The 19494-nt window shown below is 34.8% G+C and overlaps 1 protein-coding gene and 1 pseudogene across 1 annotated transcript; both read right to left on the bottom strand.

The window, feature by feature from the left end:
• Positions 1 to 437: 437 nt before the first annotated feature.
• On the bottom strand, positions 438 to 6906 carry LOC105137915 (uncharacterized; annotated as a pseudogene).
• LOC105128572 (MORC family CW-type zinc finger protein 3-like) lies at positions 6842 to 16394 on the bottom strand. Its single transcript, XM_011030299.1, has 18 exons — positions 15862 to 16394; positions 15690 to 15764; positions 15372 to 15406; positions 15125 to 15203; positions 14923 to 15012; positions 13938 to 14013; positions 13184 to 13262; positions 12951 to 13079; positions 12144 to 12242; positions 11264 to 11368; positions 11034 to 11180; positions 9846 to 9938; positions 9505 to 9556; positions 9313 to 9424; positions 8274 to 8511; positions 7800 to 7888; positions 7332 to 7374; positions 6842 to 7213 (listed from the first exon to the last, which is right to left on the bottom strand). The coding sequence occupies exons 1-18, from the start codon at positions 16163 to 16165 to the stop codon at positions 7106 to 7108; spliced, it is 1953 nt and encodes a 650-aa protein (XP_011028601.1). The 5' UTR covers positions 16166 to 16394; the 3' UTR covers positions 6842 to 7105.
• Positions 16395 to 19494: the final 3100 nt, after the last annotated feature.

The following is a 19494-nucleotide window of genomic DNA, read 5'->3' as shown; positions in this document are numbered from 1 at the left end:
GTGTTGCCGTTCTTGTAGGTTTTTATTAAATATAGGGGATGTTTTTACCTGTGAATCCGGCTCACCTCAGTTCAGTGTACCTTCACTAAAGATTCCTAACGGCTCCGAGAACCCACTAGTAAGCGCTTCTTAGCTCGATGCTTTACAGTTTCAAATAAGAGGAATTCTTGGCTTTCTTAACGGGCATCGAGAGAGAGATGAAAATGTGTTTTCTGCACACGAAAACAAACCTCTTGCTCTCTCAAGAGACACGGCTACTGCGGTATCTCGTACATGGACCTCGATACAGAGACCAGGACTGCAGCGCCGGTCTTTCCATGAAGAATTAACATTTGCGGAAAAAAGTAGAAGTTGTATAGAGCCCAAGTCCCTAGAGGTTTTGAATTTCTAACTCTTGTGACCTCGGGAAAACAGAAAAGAAAACGCAAATAAAACTCTTACGCCACTCAGCTTCAAGGACAGCTTCCATTGGGGTAAAAAAATAAGGCGACAATCCATCACCAATATGTAATTCTCCTTCCTCGTCAGATTTCACCCGAGCTTGCTGACAGCCAAGGCTTCTGACAATAACTTGTAAAGTTTTTAACGTCTGCAACAAACATGAATATTTGCTTTTGTTACAAGCTAATACAATATTTCCTAAAAACCATGTCAGGCTCAGCTCAGAGGAATCCCCCCTACGTTTACAGTACACATTTTACAGTAGGAGCAGGGGGGTATTCAGGTGACGAGTATCATTCCAGAGAAGTCCATCGAACCTTTGGATACTTCGCCTTGCAATTGTTTGACCAGTTGCCTGTTACGCAGATTACAAAGACTGTCCAACAACAGTGCTTTGATGCAGTTCTTTTTTCTTTCAAGGCCTGTGACCTTTGGTAGCCACAAGTATAAAACACTATTTTCATCGAGGGCTGTTTTCATCGAGCAGCAGATGAGGCGCCTCGTTTCTCCTTTATGGAGTTCATGTGTTGGGTGACAAAAATAACTCCCCTTACCATTAAAAGGCAACCAACCAGTGTGCTGAAGAAGAGGGCACCTGGTGACGTAGTCTGGACAAAGCCATACACCCCATTTGATGTCACAACAATTAGGTCAGTAAGTCCATCATTTGAGAAATCCTCGCAGATCAGAGCATGGGTGGGTGGTGCAGGAAGATCAACCGATCCCTCCAGGAGATATAACTGAAGCCTCTTGATCACCAGCTGCGAGAATCATTTGTTGATTTTCACGTGCACGCAAAGAAAATGCCTTCAATGTGGGGACCACCATACCACCTTCCATCATCCCAGATGGAGAAGGAAGGTTTGCCCATGCAGCACCTGTCGATATTTGCCAATGCCAAACAGCATCGTGACCATGCAGGCCAGGGGAGTATGATGTCACCTGAAAGAAAAGGTACATTTCTCAATCTTCTTATTGCAATAACAGGGCAAAGACGAGAGCGTCCTTACTGATGTATTGATACCACAGCATGGAAACTCCTCACTCCCGAAACCAAATAGTGTTAATTCAAATACTACAGTAAAGGTGAAGGAACAGCACTCCTTCAACAACTTCTGATATCTAAAAAAAAGAAGCTAGGTCCGGATTAAAGCATACCTCCCCTCGATTTGTTAAGAAGACAACATCACCATGACTCCCCTTGCGATGCCTATGGCCATCACCTCTTGGGATGAGAATAGGGGTTTCCACCTCTAAAGAAGATACATCAGTCCGACCAAAATTTCTGCTGAAATCTCCATGTTGGAATCAGTTGAGTGGTGAATGATGATGACATATAGAAGCATTGAAAAGTTGCTCTCACACTGGCACACCTGAAGTTGCAACAGCCCAACATGGTTGCAACACTTCCATCGATCCACTAACAACAGTCTGCTCAACTCCATTTCCTCCAACAGCCTGAGGAGATGGAAATGTAAACTGCTACAATGAACACACATAAATCTAGCCAACCTTTCCCAATAAATGCCTTAAACAGGTCTTTGTTTTATCTGTGTATTTGAGTCTTCTGTTGTGTCAAGTTTTCTTGCATGAAAAAAGCCTTAAACTCACCCCCATACCTTGAATCTATAAACAAAAGAAAAGGTTTAACAAAAAGAGTTTTCAGATTGGCCATGGACATAAATGATGAATAGCACAAAACTAGATGGGATTTTGCAAGCTCATTTCCAATTACCAACCACAGCAAACTATACTGTTGTGGTCTGGGTCAATTGAGAAATGTTTTCATGGCACGGGAACAAAGCATTCCACAAAAAGCAAAAGATTTAGGGCATATCATATAATATGTATTTCAGAGAGAGCATATTTGGAGCATATATCATAATCCAAGAGACAATAGAAAATACACTTGTACAGATGAAAGAAACAATCGCACACCTTACACAGGGTGCGGCCGGATGCCAAATGAACAGCTTCTATTCCTTCTTTTTGATGAGCCACAACAACATTAGGAAGTCACCAAAGCTGAGTGTAGTTTGTTATGGTTGGAATATATTGGGATGGCTGCAGCAACATAGTATAATAGACTAACATCATTTATCAAACACTGAATAGCTAAATTTGGACGGTTGACTCGTATATGAAGCAAGGCAAACTAAGTAGCATTGCTTATGCAAATCTACAGGTTTTCAGGTAAAAAGTTTTCATCGAGTAAAAGGTTCATATAAAAGCACAAAAGAAGAATGGAGTACAATTATTCCCTGGAAAAATTCCAGACATAATCCTAAGAGGTGTGATAGAATAGACATGGCAATTCAAAATCATAATTCACAAACACCAGCAACATAATGCCATCCCCGCACAGGCAAAGTTATATCCATATCACTTCTAGTTCTTTTAATGAAACCAATATGCTCAACTAAGGGGAGTAATTATTAAGTAGCCTCCAGCCATCCTACAGAAATAGGAGCCAGAGAAGGTTTTTCAGAGGATTTCACACTTGAGTGGCAAAAAGCTTGTATCAAAGGCACATAGTCAAGCTTTCAAATCCCGGTAAATCATAAAAAAGAGTCAAAGTTTCAAGTGAAAGAAGTTATTTAAATGACTTACTGAACACATGCTAAAAAGTGTCGAGCATAAATTAATGACAAATTTTGATCATCTTTCAAAGGCACATGTTTGTGTAATAAATCCTGCCTAAGCTTTTGGGGTAAAGACATAACCACTATGAAATAAAGCCAATGGTATATAATGATTGTTGCTACTATCAAAATCCAGTTGGTAAGGTTATCAGCAGATCTTGCCTTCTTTGATTTTGTTGAGCCAGCATATTTTGCAGCTTCCCCAATCAGGTTTGAAATTTTCTTTGTTAAGTCTTTTCCAGGAGGATGGTTTTCCTCAGGCTTGTGGAAAGGGTAGTTTGTTGTCTTTCCATTAGATTTTTTTTTTATGTTTTCTTTTATGGCACCTAAAGTGCGATAGCTGCAACACAGTATCTTCTCTCCTATCCTGATACAGAGATGAATGAATGTGCTGTGAATAACTCCCTCTAATATATATATATAATAAAATACAATAAAACAAGATGATGAATCAAATGCATAACAACATTTTCTGGCATTCTTACCCAGTGATGTAGCATAACTGCAAGGATTGATTCCCTAAATCCCCTGCCTTCAAACTAAGGCGTACCATGCCTCAGAACACTTAGCTTAAAAAAAAAATGGAAATTATCAGACGCTTATCCTACTTTAAATAAATTTTTGCAGGGTTGATTTCAGCTTTTGTTTTTTACCTTCTTTTCTTTTTCTTTTTTCGGTACAGCGTGTTGTTATCAATAACATGAATCTATTGTTTTGTATCTGCCTTGAGTTGAAAGCTATCTCTCCCAGATGGAGACTGTTTAAAGCACGCACATCAAGCTTGTAGTTATGTTGTGGAATCAACTGTGATGCAGCGTCTGAAGACTGCGCTTCAATGTTCTAAAAGCACAAAAATGAAAGTTTTTTATCTGCCTTGAGTTGAAAGCTACCTCTCCTGGATGGCGACTGTTTAAAGCATGCACATCAAGCTTGTAGTTATGCGTATGCTTAGAGAAATTTTTTGAAGAACAAAGGAAATTTGTGCATAAAAAATAACAATGTCAAGAGTAAAACAAAATGCAACTTTGTGATCACCCTGCTGATGCATTCTTTAACTCTAGAACAATGTAATATTGGAACACCCAAATATTCAGGTTTCAAAACTGGACGTTCCAAGTAGTTGCGGCCTACTAAATAATGAACAAGATTTCCCTTCCTAAATGAGTAAAAGGTAAGGGGCATGAATCAAAATGACAGTTCCATAAAACAATTGATGATTAACAAAGATTATGCAAGAAAACTAAGAACAAGTGTTTAGAATATATGTCACCTCATTCTTTCCGCTCCATCGAAGGGCACCAGTTCGACCAGCAAAAGCATACAAGGCAAAATGGTGCAGATTCACAGTTCCAGAGTTCTCTGATGACTACCAAGGATACAAAAAGCAATGCATAATTACCCAGATGCCAGCAAAAAAAGAAAAGGAGAACAACAAGAACTTGTTATTGCTAGTTTGCATTGATCATGTATTAAAGAAAGGAAAAATCAGTAGCTTACAATGACAACAGAATCAAAATATCTGTAAGGAAGACAGGTTCTTTCTCAATAGTCAGAGAAGAATGATCAGGAAGTTTATATCCATTTAGAACTTGCACGCAACATTCAACAGGTTGGCCCACTTATGGATCTAAAAATACCATCACTTTAGGATTTTTCAATATGGTTGCTAGGCTTATTCGAAAATAGATCAAGTTGCAAGAATGTGAATCACATTGTCAAAAGAATATGCCAGGAATGTCCATACCTCTTTCTCACTGGCCCTGCTTCTATGCTGCTCAGCATTTTTCTCTGCCATGCCAATTTCTTCAAAAGGATCTGAATAAATCTGAAATAGCACATAAAACACATATAATCTTACAGTAGCTCTATAAAATAGATGATGCCAGCAAGTTGTTGAAGGAAGTTTGGTTTCAATCTATCAAAAACATAAGACTATTCAAGAACCAACAATCTGATTAGCAAGGATTGCATCAGACAATGCATATATTACATTGGTAAAAATAAGAAACATTTATAAGCAACATTCACTCTAGAGCGGGCATATGAACAGGACTTCAAAGAGAAAATTGACTTATAAGTGGGCCTGAAATACAATTCTGTCTTTCCAAAATTGAAATCCAATGCATTAACCATGCAATTGATTTGACTGGTAATCATTAAAGTTAGGCCCACGATATGTTCCAATTTTTAAAATTAAGTTACTTCTTGTTTTTCTTTTTCCAATAAGACAATCAAGTGTATGGAAGAAGATAAAAACATGAAATGCTGAGAATGCAAAATCACAACTAGCATACACGTGGCTGCATTTCCATTTTCCCGCCAATAATAACCAATCCAGAATCCCCATGCTTCAATGTAAAGTTACTTATTGATATGGCAATCTCCCTATGATATGCATTATGCGGAAAATCCTCCTGAACACAAAAGAAAGGACCAACTTAATTCATTTTGCAAGAAGGACAAATAAAATGTGAAAGAGTGAGCAAACAACATTAAAAAAACAAATACTCAAGACCACTAATGATAACGACATTCAGAACCTGCAAATTAGTTTCCCAAAGCTTCTTAAGGTTATGATCAAAGCACATAACAGACCACCATGAGGTTACAACAACCAAAACTTGCTTTAACGGATGCCCTTCCTTATATCTCCTATCAATTACACCAGTAGCCATTGCCACCGCACGTCTACCTGCCGCAACCCGTGTTTTATCAGGCAATAGTGATAGTTCCTTTAACAATCTTGCTTCACTAAACCCCTCATCTACTCTCCTCAAACGCGGCCCCACCACCTAAAACACATACAAACCCAAAACGAGAAAAATTAAAAAGATAAGAGGACATGTTTTCAAAATCCAAGAAGTAAGCAAGAGTAGTTTTCACAATTTGTGCAAAAAATACTAAAATAGAAGCATACAAGAATTATGGCTAAAACAGAAATTTTAAAAACGACAAGTCATTAGCACCAGAATCGGCACCTGGATTTTGGCGTCGGGAGTGGCGACAAGAATTTCTTTCTTCCCGTCGCCATTAAGATCGGAAACATAAAAAATGACAAGTCATTAGCACCAGAATCGGGACCTGGATTTTGGCGTCGTGAGTGGCGACAAGAATTTCTTTCTCGCCGTCGCCATTAAGACCGGAAACAATCGGCGTGGGGGAGACGGTCAGTCTCGCATTTGATTGGATATTCATCGGTTAAATGAAACCATGTCTCTCTGAAAGAGAAATCTCCTTCGTGCTGTATTTAAAAAGAAAAAGGATGAAATTTCTGTTAATTGGGGGTTAGAAATAGCGATTATTTTAAGGAACGCGTTTTCTCATTTTGGATGGAATTGAATCCGATTCCCGGCTTTTGTATCGTGCTGGTAGATCAAGACTGAGAATGTTCGTTATTCCACCCTCACCTCACTCCCTCGCTCGCTCATGCATTGCAGACCCCTTTTGGTTGGAGGCCGAGTAATGAACTGTTTAAGAAGTTCAGTTGGCTCAGCGAAAAGTTAAACGACATGTCGTTTGTTAATGGACTACACGTCTTGCAATGCCCCATCACCTTTACAGAATGATTATTTTTACAATCACGGGCGGCTACAAAAAGTTATGCCGAACAATTTCCACCTCGATGTGATCATATGGTAGTATTGAATCAAGAGTTCTTAAACCAGGTCAAAGATGAAAACTTCCAAAATTTATATACTCTGGAATAATTCGGGTCCAGGTTTCTGTCCATCTCAGCGGAGGAAGTCAAAGATGAAAACTTCCAAGTAAGAAACTTCGAAAATTTATATACTCTGGAATAATTCGAGTCCAGGTTTCTGTCCATCTCAGCGGAGGTCTAAACCACCACCATATGTACAAACTAACTAGATGAAACATGATTTTGGTAGATGACAAGAATCAGTCTCGAATCACGAAAAAAATGGAGCCTAATACCATGACAACAATGCCCAATATCATAGCTGAACCTTGGCGCGCCCGATCGAGGGATCAGTGATAGGAGGAGGATCACTTCATGCGACCTTTTAACATTGTTGCTGCATGATCTTTTGTTTCCTTTTAGTCTCCAGGTGCGAAGCAAGTTGAGCACACTTCCTCTTGGCTTGTTCCAACTCTTTCTCTAATTCTTCAACCTGATATTTGACCAATAAATAAATTACTTGAAATTGCTTTTCAAACTTCAAAACTTAGTCGTGATTTACAGAATTTTTAAGTCAAGACCGAAGGTGATGCGATGCCAACTCTACCTACCGTTTGTATCAATTCAGTCTCCTTCTTTGCGTATTCTTCACACCTGTAGAAGGTAGGGTATTAGGTGTGATTTATTGACCAGAAAGTATAGGACAGCAGAAAAATCAAGAAAAGCACTAACATTATAAGTAAACTGTTAAATTTAAGTAAGATTTCAGTAGTTCACTGTATGAAAGGTCTAAATGGCATTGGACATTTCATCAGAAATGGATCTCACACGCACACTCAAACACAGACACACGTAATTATCTACAATACCAAATTTTAGAACTGGTAACATTTTTGGCCTCTTCTTTGGCTGTCAAGCTACCTCCGAAGGAAAAAACAATCATGTCCTTAACAACAGAGGCATATTCCATTTATAATTTCCCAGAGCTTGATTTGAAAACAGCATGCAGATAATAGAGCGCAGTCAATTAAGGCATGATGCTACATTCTGAACTTCCAGATTGAGTATAAAATATGCACCTCATAAAAAGTTCGATGTTCTCTTCACATATCTGATCAATTGGCTTAGATCCAAGACCATCATCAGATATAACTCCATTGTAAGATCCCTGCAAAAAGAGGCAATGAACCATGAATGTTAACATATTAATGATGTTCAGACAGCAAGTTGTTTAAAACCAGGTAATCATTCTTCTGGACATGTTGATTGTTTGTCCCAACTCTTTTTTTCCTGCTTTCAGGCGCTTTACTTAAAAGCAAAGTTAAAAGTACCAAGTGTAGACACCTAGAACTTAAAAGCCACCCGCCCTGGTTTGAAATGATTGGGTGACAATTTAGCTATGGATTGAGTCTCTACCAAACAGTTTTGAGTGTCAATGGCCAAGAATGTTAATGAAAGAACTTCTTGTAAGTCAGTCTGCATGCGCCTATGGTGAGCAGATGCAAAGGGTCAAAGAAATATGCAGTAAGAAAAGGGTGAGATGAATCACTTACAGCTGCCAACCCAATAATGGACTCTTCCACAGTTAAATCACTCTGGCCGGTGCTTCCAAGGTGCCTATTGCTCCTAGTGATAGGTTGATCCAGATGCATTTCCTCTTCATTAGTTGGAAGATCAATGCTATGCCGGTTAGTAGGCAATTGCTTTTGTGTTTTAACTGCACCTTGCTTTTGAATATCAAGTGATTTCACACCAGGAGGCAGAATTCCAAGCAAGTGACAATGGCGTTTCCTGTCTCAAAAAAAATAAAAAAAGCACTCAAGTTTAGATTCCTTGTCCTGTACATAAGCATTCAAACACAGCTCACATAAATAAATTAGTTAATAACCCTGTTGTATATCCTTTATTCTTTCTTGATGATTGCAAATGAACGCTTACAACAAATAAAAACTATTGCAATATAGTTGAAAAGTACAGCCACAACAAGCAGTTCAAGGCTTTGAATATCTTAGCAACACAACTATTCAATTCACAAGTTCACAACTGCCTCGTTGCCTGTAGTAATCCAATGATTTGAACTTTGCCCCTAAATTCATTAATACCATTCCAGAATTTTATTTCCTTTGTATTATACTCAAGACTCAGCAAAACCCAATCCAAAAAATGTAACAATCCCATCTAGAGTTTCTGCCAAACTTGTTTCTATTTATGCACACATAATCCCAGTTAGAGCTTATGTTGAGTTCTTTTGGTGTCAGTCAAGGCACAAATCCAGCAGAGCCAGCAGGGTAAGGTAAATTGAAAAAAAGAATAGAAGAGAAGCCCCGTGTCATTAAATAGGATTTTCTAAAGATGCTTCACAGGACCAACAGAAGGCAAAGCGAGTATTGCAGTTTGCAAGCCAATCTTTCAATATTGAGACACAAAATAAGTCATTTCCAACAGTGCAAAAATATCTCAGCAAAGATTTCAAGGACACCTTCCTCTCCCCCATGAAAAAGGAAAAAAAGGAAATAATTACTACACATGCATTCTCCCCCCAACAATTTCCAAGATTTGCAAACTGCAAGAAGTGAATATACAGTAACAAACCAGTAATCCATAACCATCTGTTTCAGTCTAGCTTCCAATCGAATATACAACGACGACCTCTCAAAATCCTGCTTATCATGTGCCGGTTCTATAAAATTTGCTTCAAGAACTCCTATAATCAGAAAGCAGTAAGTAGATGACAATTCAAGGAAAAACATTAGACAACAGAGATTGAGAGAAAAGTTTGAATACCAACAACACCGTTTCCTTTTACTGCAGCATCACCAGTGACTTTCCAGAAGGGCTGCAATATTGCAAAAAGACCAACCAATGAGTTGCATAATAACCATGTTGCTGATTTGCTTTTATCCAATCCATAGGCATTTCTAATGCAAGGAGAACAGGTACTCAAAAGTTTCGCATGTTTTTGCTACTTTCAAAACAATATAGTGGCTGAACTTCAAAACATGTTACATAAAGAGTTTAAAATCTTCCATGTTATGCAGTTTTTCCCATGGAATGCACCAGTAGGAAAATATACAAAGGATGCATCAAACTACATGAAAAAAATGGGAGGAAAAAAAAAGGCATACCCTGATGAGTCGATTTTTATGGTACACATTGAATCCAGAAACAGAAAGAGCAGGAGCCTCTTTAATGAAACCAACCGTTGTCTCCACAGTGACCTAATGCAACCCCCCACCACCCAAAATAAATGAACAAATAAGAACATAAGACCTATGCCTCCAACACTTTTCTTCACATATTTGTGTAAATAATTCACGTTCAACAAATCAGCAAAAGTACTCCAACAAAAATTTAGTTGGTCATATATTGGCTCATATGTACACTGTCATCATAGAAACATTTTAACACTGCAGCCAGTGTCTGCCTGAAAACCTGGTCGTCGCGAACACCAAAACAGACAATTTTGAGATCCTACATCAATGACATACATGCTTTTTTTATTTTTCACTAGATGCCAAAAGATTATAAATTCTTTTATTATCTCAATAACATTCTCAATTGCAGAAAACTAGAAAAAAGCTTTACTTTTTATTTTTATTTTTTTAGGGTGATATCTACATCATCTAAACATAATATGATACATGTTGATTTTTCTTTTACCATACCACAATGGGCATCAATTTATTAAGAATATCACAGAACCCTTTACCATACCACTATGGGCATCAATTTAGTAAGAATATCACAGAACCCAATGTTTGAGCTATTGACAATTAGTTTCGTTTCTAGTTTACATACAAACAGGTAAACAGAAAAATCTGGTAGATGACATGGTTGAATTGACACAAACAAACCAGCATGACTTAAGCCAGTCCCTTCCCAATGCTCTAGACAAAGGCTTTTCAACCTTTATACTTGAAAGTCCTCCCACTAATCCTTCGTTCTCCTCATTCAAAGAGAAGGCAGTGAATCTGCCTTGGTAAATAGCAGCTTTTGGGAAGGCAACAGAACTTATCTTCTCAGATATCCAAAATCTGCCCAGAGAATCTTTTTAGCTCATAGCATTTATAACAATCATAAGATATTCCCTACATGTACTCACTCACTCTTCTTATTTTGTATTAGAAAAACATCAATAAACTTGTTTAGAAGAACATTACAAGGAAATGCATTAGAAATGAGAACCCCCCACCAAACCTCTCCGATTCTCATAGAACCTAGGGCGCATTATGCAGCTTGCATCACAAACAATTGTAGCAGATACAAAAGAAGAAAAGGAATATTTATACTCCCCTATAGACCATGCATCTTACCTCTTTTATTGTTCCAACCTGAGGCTTGTATGACACTGTTTTTGAATATTTCAAGTCATCTACAATATTAAACTGCTGGACAGGCTTCCCCCTCAGCACAATGCTGAAATTTGTGAATTTTCTTAGGTACAAAATCGAAGCATAAGCCTAGCAGGAAGAAATAATACAAGTCAACCAAGTAATACTGGAGAATATAAGCTAATACAGAAATGACAAATTTAAAAGGTTACCCTTAATGAATAACGGATGCAATAAGAAATATGAGATCGAAGTTCAACTGCTTTTTTGTGTAGTTTTGTCTGACCATGATTAGCTTCATCTCTCAGACGTATATCCTACATCAAATATAAAAAGGCATTCATGGATGCTTTTAAAATCAATTTCTTATATATTCCCACCATAGATCATGTATCATCAAAATCAACAAGAGAATCTCGTGCATTAAAGCACAAGTACCTGTAATATGCACAATAGTTGATTCATCTAAAGTCATCCATACTTTTCCAGGACAAAAAAAAATAAAGAAAGAAAAGAAGGAAAGAAGGAGGGAAGGAGGGAAGGAATGATTTTTCATGCTTGAGAGCAGCATCAAGAGCGAATCCAGTCAAAACTAATTAAATTAAGCAATCATAACTTTGCATTCAAATTTAAAAGCAAATAAAAATAACCATTGATCGTCCTATGCCATCAAACTACAAAAATAACCACTGATTATCCAATGCCATCAAACTACAAGGACGTATCTAACATAAACATTTCAAATTAAAGTGCTTAGTTTGCATGTTTGTCCAATAAATATATGTTTAACAAGCATATTTGGATGCCTAAGCTTTCCATCCTAAGATCTTAAAATTTTGGGATGACTGGAACCTCTTTGCTAGAAGAGCCAAGGCATTGAAATATTTTACAAATACAGTAAAACTTGTGCAATAAAATAAAACCATCCATATGCTGCATACAAATTTATGGTCAATATCCATTACATTTTAATGCAATAAACTGAGTACATCTTCATGTCATACCAAACAAAACAAAGAAAAATATAAATAAAATACGTTAAGAAAATTATTGCAAAATTGTCAGCATCCAACAAACATAAAAACAGCATACCTCTTCGTCATCGTCAAAACTCAATTCATAAATGCCCTCGTCATTTAACCATAAGTTGTATATTATTATTTTCGTACCATGCCGGCCAATATCCTCAAACTGATGAATAAGAGACAAACAAGTGAGGGGAAGAAGCATGTAGGTTGCATCCAAAAGGTATAAAATGATTGCTATCTAATTGCCTTCAAATGTTATGTATGTAATAACAAAAGTGGTGACAGCAGCAAGCATATTTTCCTATTTTAGGGCAGAGGAACCAGCAGTTACTTAGATGGGAGAGGTAATGGTGGAAGCAAGGGGAAAAAAAATTATGATTCTAATTCTTTGGAATTATAATTCATAAATGCACACTCAAGATGTTCAGAAGACATAGTCTCCATCAGTTTCACTTCATATCCTTTTAAATTATATTCAAATCAAAACAGGATAAATAGGATGTTCAAAGAGGAAATAATTGTGTTGGCAACTGGTGTCCTTTTCCCTATAAGAAACCACAGGGATACAAGTCAAGGGCCAAACAGATCAGGAGAAAGCATTTCCTACATGATAATTCAGCTCAATATCCCAAACAACTTGTTCCAACCTCCCCAAAAGAAGAAGACAAGCTCCATTCCAAAGCCACTTGAAGATCATTTGTGAATATACAAGACAAACTGCTGATAGAAATTGGATTGAGCAAGCAAATTCTGATAGTCATAAGAAGTGTAGCACTAAAAGGACAATGTGACATCAACCTCCTAGGTAGTACTTATAAAGATACAGACCATAAAGAATTTACATTTTACTGGATAGAATTTTCTAACTAACCTGTTGCATGAGCTCCTCCTTTGAAGTGAATGGAGACCATTCAAGGATTGTTTTCAAGTTAGAAGACCAATCATCTTGTGAGCCATAAAGTATTGGCTCTGCCCAGTTGCCAGAAATGTCGAAATCAATCTGAAGGTAAGCAAAGCCAAAAATTAGAAGATCAAAAACATCAAACAAACTTAGCAAACTTGTGCTTTAAATAGAAAATTGAACATTAAAGTAGGAAGAACTACCATTGGAACAATAACGTCATCCTGCCCTGTTTTTCGTAAAAAGGTGTAGGATAATAGACCAATGCTTTGAGTTGCTTTGCTAAAAGACAAATGTTCATACAAAGAAGATGTCAAACAATCTTGAACTTAAAAACTCAAATTCAATAAGTAGCATGTAGTTTTACCACTAACAGTGATGGGTGCCAGTTTATGCATAAAGGGGAAAGGGTGAAAGATAAATGATAAGGTTTATAAATACGAACACATTTATAAAATAAACAAAGGCATGGCAGGAAAGAAGGAAAACATGCAGAATGCATTATGGATTCTACTTCAGATTACAATTATTTACTCAAAATAGCATCTCATGCAAATTCTTTTTCCTCAAAGATATAAAATTGAAAGGAAATCATGAAGGACAATGCTCACCAAGGTAGCCCTAAAAAAGGAGGGAAATAGTACCCTAATTTACAATAGACATGACTCAATCCTACATTTGGAAATGCAATCACGAACTTTTTGTGCACTAGTGTCACTTTATCAATCATTATCCCATTATTTTACAGATAAACTGACAAAGCAGATTCATCTCAACAGATATACAAAGTACTTGAGGTAGAACCAAAAACATCTGATTCGAAGAGAAAAGATTGATCAAGAAAGAAAATGTGTTCAAAGATTCCATGCAATGGACAAAATCAAAATGATCAAGTTACAGTTAAAATAACAAAGGCATGCTACATGAATCAAAGAGAAAAGGGGGTGGGGGAAATACCCTGCACGAGTTGCACAGCTGTAAACAAGAACATCAGCACCTAGCCGCATAGTGCTTGTCTTGAATCCATTACCATCTGAAAAAAATAACAATTTAACTTCTATTGGGAAGCACCTGAAGTTCCACTAGAAAATCAAACAATTAAATCTAATAAAATGCCATAAAGAAATTGACCTAAGTTAATGAATACATTTTATATATTTGACTCCTTTTTTTCAATTATGAGCTAATAGGATTTTTGGATTCCTTAGAACTACGTGAAACTTGACCTCAACATAATATCAATAAAATGTATGAGGACAAATCTTCAGAGCCTAAAACCTACTCTTTACAAATTCAAACTTGCTTTCCTCATTCCTTTGCGCATATCACTTCAGCAGGAGTGGATCTATAAACTCACTCTGACAAACCCACTGACATGAAAATATCAAAAATATCATTTCATTGCAAATGATTATCATCACAAAGTTCCCACCCACATGCATATGGTTTACACTCTCCATATGTATTCAGGGTCACCTCTTTCAAGGTTCCTTCCTCCCCAACCTCCAATAAAGCTACCTCGCTGAAAAAGATGAGTCCTTATCTGGATTGAGTTTCAACTCCCTAAAACTGCAACCGTACTCTATCTAATTAGCTTTTGTCAAGTTCAACCTAGGATCTGAGGTTACTTTTAGAGTATTGAAGGGTGCCTTAGGATGATGCTGACTTCAGAATTTTAAGCATCAATTTCTTTTGAAAAATGGATAATTATATGTTTTTCCCAAGAAATCATCTAGAGCATATATAGGAGAAAATCTAGGTATGCAAGTAGTAGCATCAACTTTGATGGAATAGTAAAACCAAAAACTTGAAAATATGACACGAGAAAGAAAAATAATAAAATAGGAAAAGAAGGAAAACAACAGGATAATCATATAAGATAATAAAATTATGTCAAGCAATCCAGCCAAAAGATAAATAAATAGAGCGATTTGACAGTTACATTGTCCAATTGTTGTATTTGATTTCTTGGAAGAATAACCCAAACTCATGCATTTCCGGATACCATCAGGATCCATTCCACCACCATCATCTGCACAGAACGTTGCACATTCCTGACGTGCTTTTTATAATCAGAAGAAAGCAGATGCTTGACAGCATATGCCATATCCCAAAGGCAATCCCTTATTCATATGGATACAAACCTTGGAAAAGTAGAGCAGGAGAGTTGTCTTTCATGATATCAATTTTATCAACCTTCACAAAGGTTGCACCATTATGAACCTGAAACCACAGGAATTCGAATTTGTGGAATTAATGTAATTCATAGTCAGTATATACTATATCATCAATGCTACATTTGTTTCATTGTTGGAATAAATTGATAACTTATGTAGTTCCACAGACCCAGCTGAGGAAAAACAAAACATGACTCATAGTCTAATACCATACCTCATCAACAGCATTATCCAAAAGCTCAGCAATTGCTGCCATCAAAAATTTACAAATACCAACATCAAAACATTATGATAAAGAAAAAAATAAAATACTGACTAGTTTTTCACTTTATTAGCATACAATAGCGGAAACACTCTAATACACGCAAGAAATCTTCACCTTCACAACTAATGCGGCTAAAAGATCCTTCCTTTCCCCTTAAAATAATCTTGATTTAAACTTAACTAATCATAACATGCACATCATAAAATTGAGCCAATTTTTTTTTGCTATCGTGGAATTTTAAAAAATCAAAACAAAACAAAAAATTACCTCCAAAAGCCCATTTGTGAGAAGTTGCATTAGAATGCAAAAACTTAGGGTGCACTCTTGCATGCTCCAATTGACCTAAAAATAAAACCAAACCAAACCAAAAATTGGAAAATCAAAATCACATTTCCCATAGCAAAAAAAAATTTAAAAAAAAACATGCGACACTGTAAACCTTGAGCAGGGGCCTTGCTCGCTATGGGACCCACGTCATACGCTCCCGCTTTCCAGAAACTTCGACAATCCAGACTCTGATACGCAGGCACCGGTACCGCTATTGCTTCCGAGCTACTATCTTGTTGCTGCTGCTGCTGCTGTTTTTGCTGCTGCTGCTTTTGCGGCTGCTGTCTTCTCGACTTTGAAGACGACGGCGTCGTTTTGCGTGGCATACCTGGCGGAGGACCAATATCGACTTCGTCATCGCTACTTGCGATTTCTACTACATTCATCGGTTGCTGCTTCTCTACTTTAGGCGGCATTTGAATAAAGCAAAAGAGTTAGGGTTTGAATTTAAAAAGTTAGGGTACTTTGATTCGTAAAAATTTGTTGCAGCAGACTGGCGTTTTGCAGAAGTAGAGAAGATGACATGAAAACTTTGAATGACAACAAAACGGTTTCGTTTTCAAGATATGCCGTATTTATGGGGTGCCTTCTTATCGGAGGATCGCAATTCGGAAATGCGTTCTTATGACAAGCAGCTATCGACCCAACTATTTAATTTATCTGCTAGTAGATGACAACAGTACCCCTAAATAGTCATTATTAATATTTTATTTTTTAAAATTTATTTTTATATCAAAATAATTTAAAAAATTAATTTAAAATAAAAAAGTATCTGAAATTTTGAATTGCCAACTTCCGTTCAAAAAATAGCATGAAATGCCCAATTCAGAAAACACAGATAAATTTTAAGTCTAATTTTATTATTTGTCTACTATTCTCGAAGGATAAGTCAAGAAGAAGAAATTAATAGTTATTTTAATAATTAAAATTAAATTAAATTAAAAAATATACTAAAATAGCTATATGGAAATATTTGAGAATGTAATTGTGGTTGCTTTTTAAAATATTTTTCATTTTAAAATATATTAAAATAATATATTTTTATTTTTAAAAAAATATTTTTAAAATATAAAATATAAAATGATTCAATGTTGGCTACTGTAAAGTGATACAAAGATGTGTTGTGAATTGTTTCTAAAATGCATGATTTTTTTAATTTTATATTATTTGATGTTTGTAGTTTTAGATATTTACATTTTAATCAAAAACTTTATTTTTATTACATTTGAATCATTAGATATTAAGAAATTAAAAAAAAATTCATAACAAAAAAGGAGAAAGAAAGATTTGGTTAGCTATATTCAAGCATAAAAAAAGAAAATCAATCTTAATATTAATTATTTCATTTTAAAGGGAGAATTCAATAAAGTTAGATTTGACTTTAAGCATGCCGAAAAACATAAATCAGGAATTGTAAATATTTTTTATTCAGTTTGATTTTTAATTTTTAGATTAATCAAGAGTTTTTTTAGAATTAAAAATAAAATTATTGAGATTTCCAAGATATTTTTTTAGTATTCTTGGACAAAAAAAATATTGACATGTGGGCTTGTAGCATGTATTTAATGAGAATAAAAGGCCTCATTTTGCTGTGTTGAAGTTTTCATATAATTTTTTGAAATTAATTATTCTTTTCTTTTCACATAAAGTTGTACAAAAATTAACATTATCAAAACATAATTTTTTATTTATTTTAACTTGCTTTTCAAATCATAATAAGTTTTTTTAAAAAAATGTTATTAATTAATAAAAAAACATATATTTTTAATATAAAGAAATAAATAAACAAATAAACAGTTTTGAGGTAAATAAAGGTTTTGAGGCTATTCATAGAAAAATACAATTAGCTTGACGCAACTATGTCTTAACAATTTCCTGAAGAAAATAAAACCTTTTCATGTCTGACACGTCATTCCCAATTTTGTTGTAAAAATAATGGTGATAAAACTTCTATATAAATTAAATAATTTAACTCACATACATCATTTTTTTTTAAATGCAAAGTTTTGAAATTTAATAGCACTATTCATTACCTAAAATAGAATCCACAGCTAAAACAATGTTTCTCGTGGTGGCATTGTATTTTTGAGAAAAATTGATTCTTTTAAATTATTTTTTTATTTTTAAATTATTTTGATATATTAATATCAAAAATAAATTTTAAAAAATAAAATATATTATTTTAATATATTTACAAATATTTTACACTTTAAAAAATAATCACTATTACAATATCAACCACCAATATCCACTAATTCATGTGTTTATTTTTTCTTCTTACAGCCATTAAGTAAATAATGAATTTTATTTTCTTTTTTCATGTTGTAAATGGAGCTTATTTAATTCATTATGTATTTTCTAACTGGATTACAGTTGATAAATTTACATTCAATTGGGCAGAAACTTGAATTTGATCAGTTTGTACAGATTTCAATTGATACAAGTTAGTGTATCATTTTGACTAAATTTTTATTCAAGCTAATGAAATATTTGGAGAACATTTTTCATTACTTGGTATTTTTTTATTTCTAAAAATAGAAGCATATCTATTTAATTGTTATATTTTGAATCATATCTAAAAACATAAGCATATCCATGAATTCATGCCAAGGTCCACTGGAATTTAATGACCAAATTATAGATGCAGGCCAAAGAAAATCAAAATACAGAAAGCATTCAGTGATATAACCCAGAAATAACAAGATTGAACTTTCTTCACTTCAAATGCCAAACCCACTTCCAGTTCACCACAAACAATAATGGGTATTCATTAATCTCAAAATCAATTCACCACAAATAATTTTATCTAATTTCATCACTCGTGCTTGCACAGTAGAAAGACAACAAGCTTCACCTGGAACTCAATAAGATTCGAGGCTTTATTGCTCAGATTTCCACAGATACACACACAGAAATCAAGCCATTTTAGGAGTCAGAATGGACTGTTTGTCGAAAATTGATAACTATTTTCTTAGTATATAACTAATTTTAAAAAAAAAAATATATAGCCTATGCTTAATATATCCAAACATATGAGTTATTAAGTGATTAATTTTATTTCTTTTTTGGTCAATGTTCGGCCTCATGAAATTAAAGATGGTTTAACTGTGTTCTGTCTACGAAATAACAAATAACCTTTGAAATCGACATTGATCGATTAATGTGAAATAATTAAATTAATTAATGCGACCTAATTAAATGAGGGAGAGAGAATGGCTTATAAATGGTTACAGTTACAAATTAACAACTAATACTCTCATTTAATATGTTAACTTTTATGAATTATATTTCTTCTCATGGTTTCTTTTGAAGATATGTCTATGTCACTCGGAATCCTTTGCTATATTATGCATGCGTAAGCAATTAACTAAGATATGTTCCATGAAATTTCCTTTTTTAAAAAAAAATTAATTTAATTTATTTTTTATATTTTTAGATTATCTAGATGTATTAATATTAAAAATAATATTTTTATATATTTTTAAATGAAAAATATTTTTAAAATAATCATTATTACATTCTTAAATATCCTCTAAATTGTTAGCACCATTAGACTAAATTTCTCCTCTCTTTTTTTATAGAGTTTAATGTCTCTAAAGGTGTAAACTATCTTCTCTTAAATTGTTCGGTTGTTATAGATGGCTAAGCTTCATCGTTACAAGTGAATCATGGTGTAGGAAATCATCATTAAAGAAAAAAAGAGATCAACAAAAAACTTTTATGGAGATTTTGGTATAGAATCAAA

Source organism: Populus euphratica, unplaced genomic scaffold, assembly GCF_000495115.2.
Source record: "Populus euphratica unplaced genomic scaffold, PopEup_1.0 scaffold2.1, whole genome shotgun sequence".
Taxonomy (NCBI): Eukaryota; Viridiplantae; Streptophyta; class Magnoliopsida; order Malpighiales; family Salicaceae; genus Populus; species Populus euphratica.
Note: the sequence above shows the minus strand (reverse complement) of the source record. Positions and strands in the feature narration are given on the sequence as shown.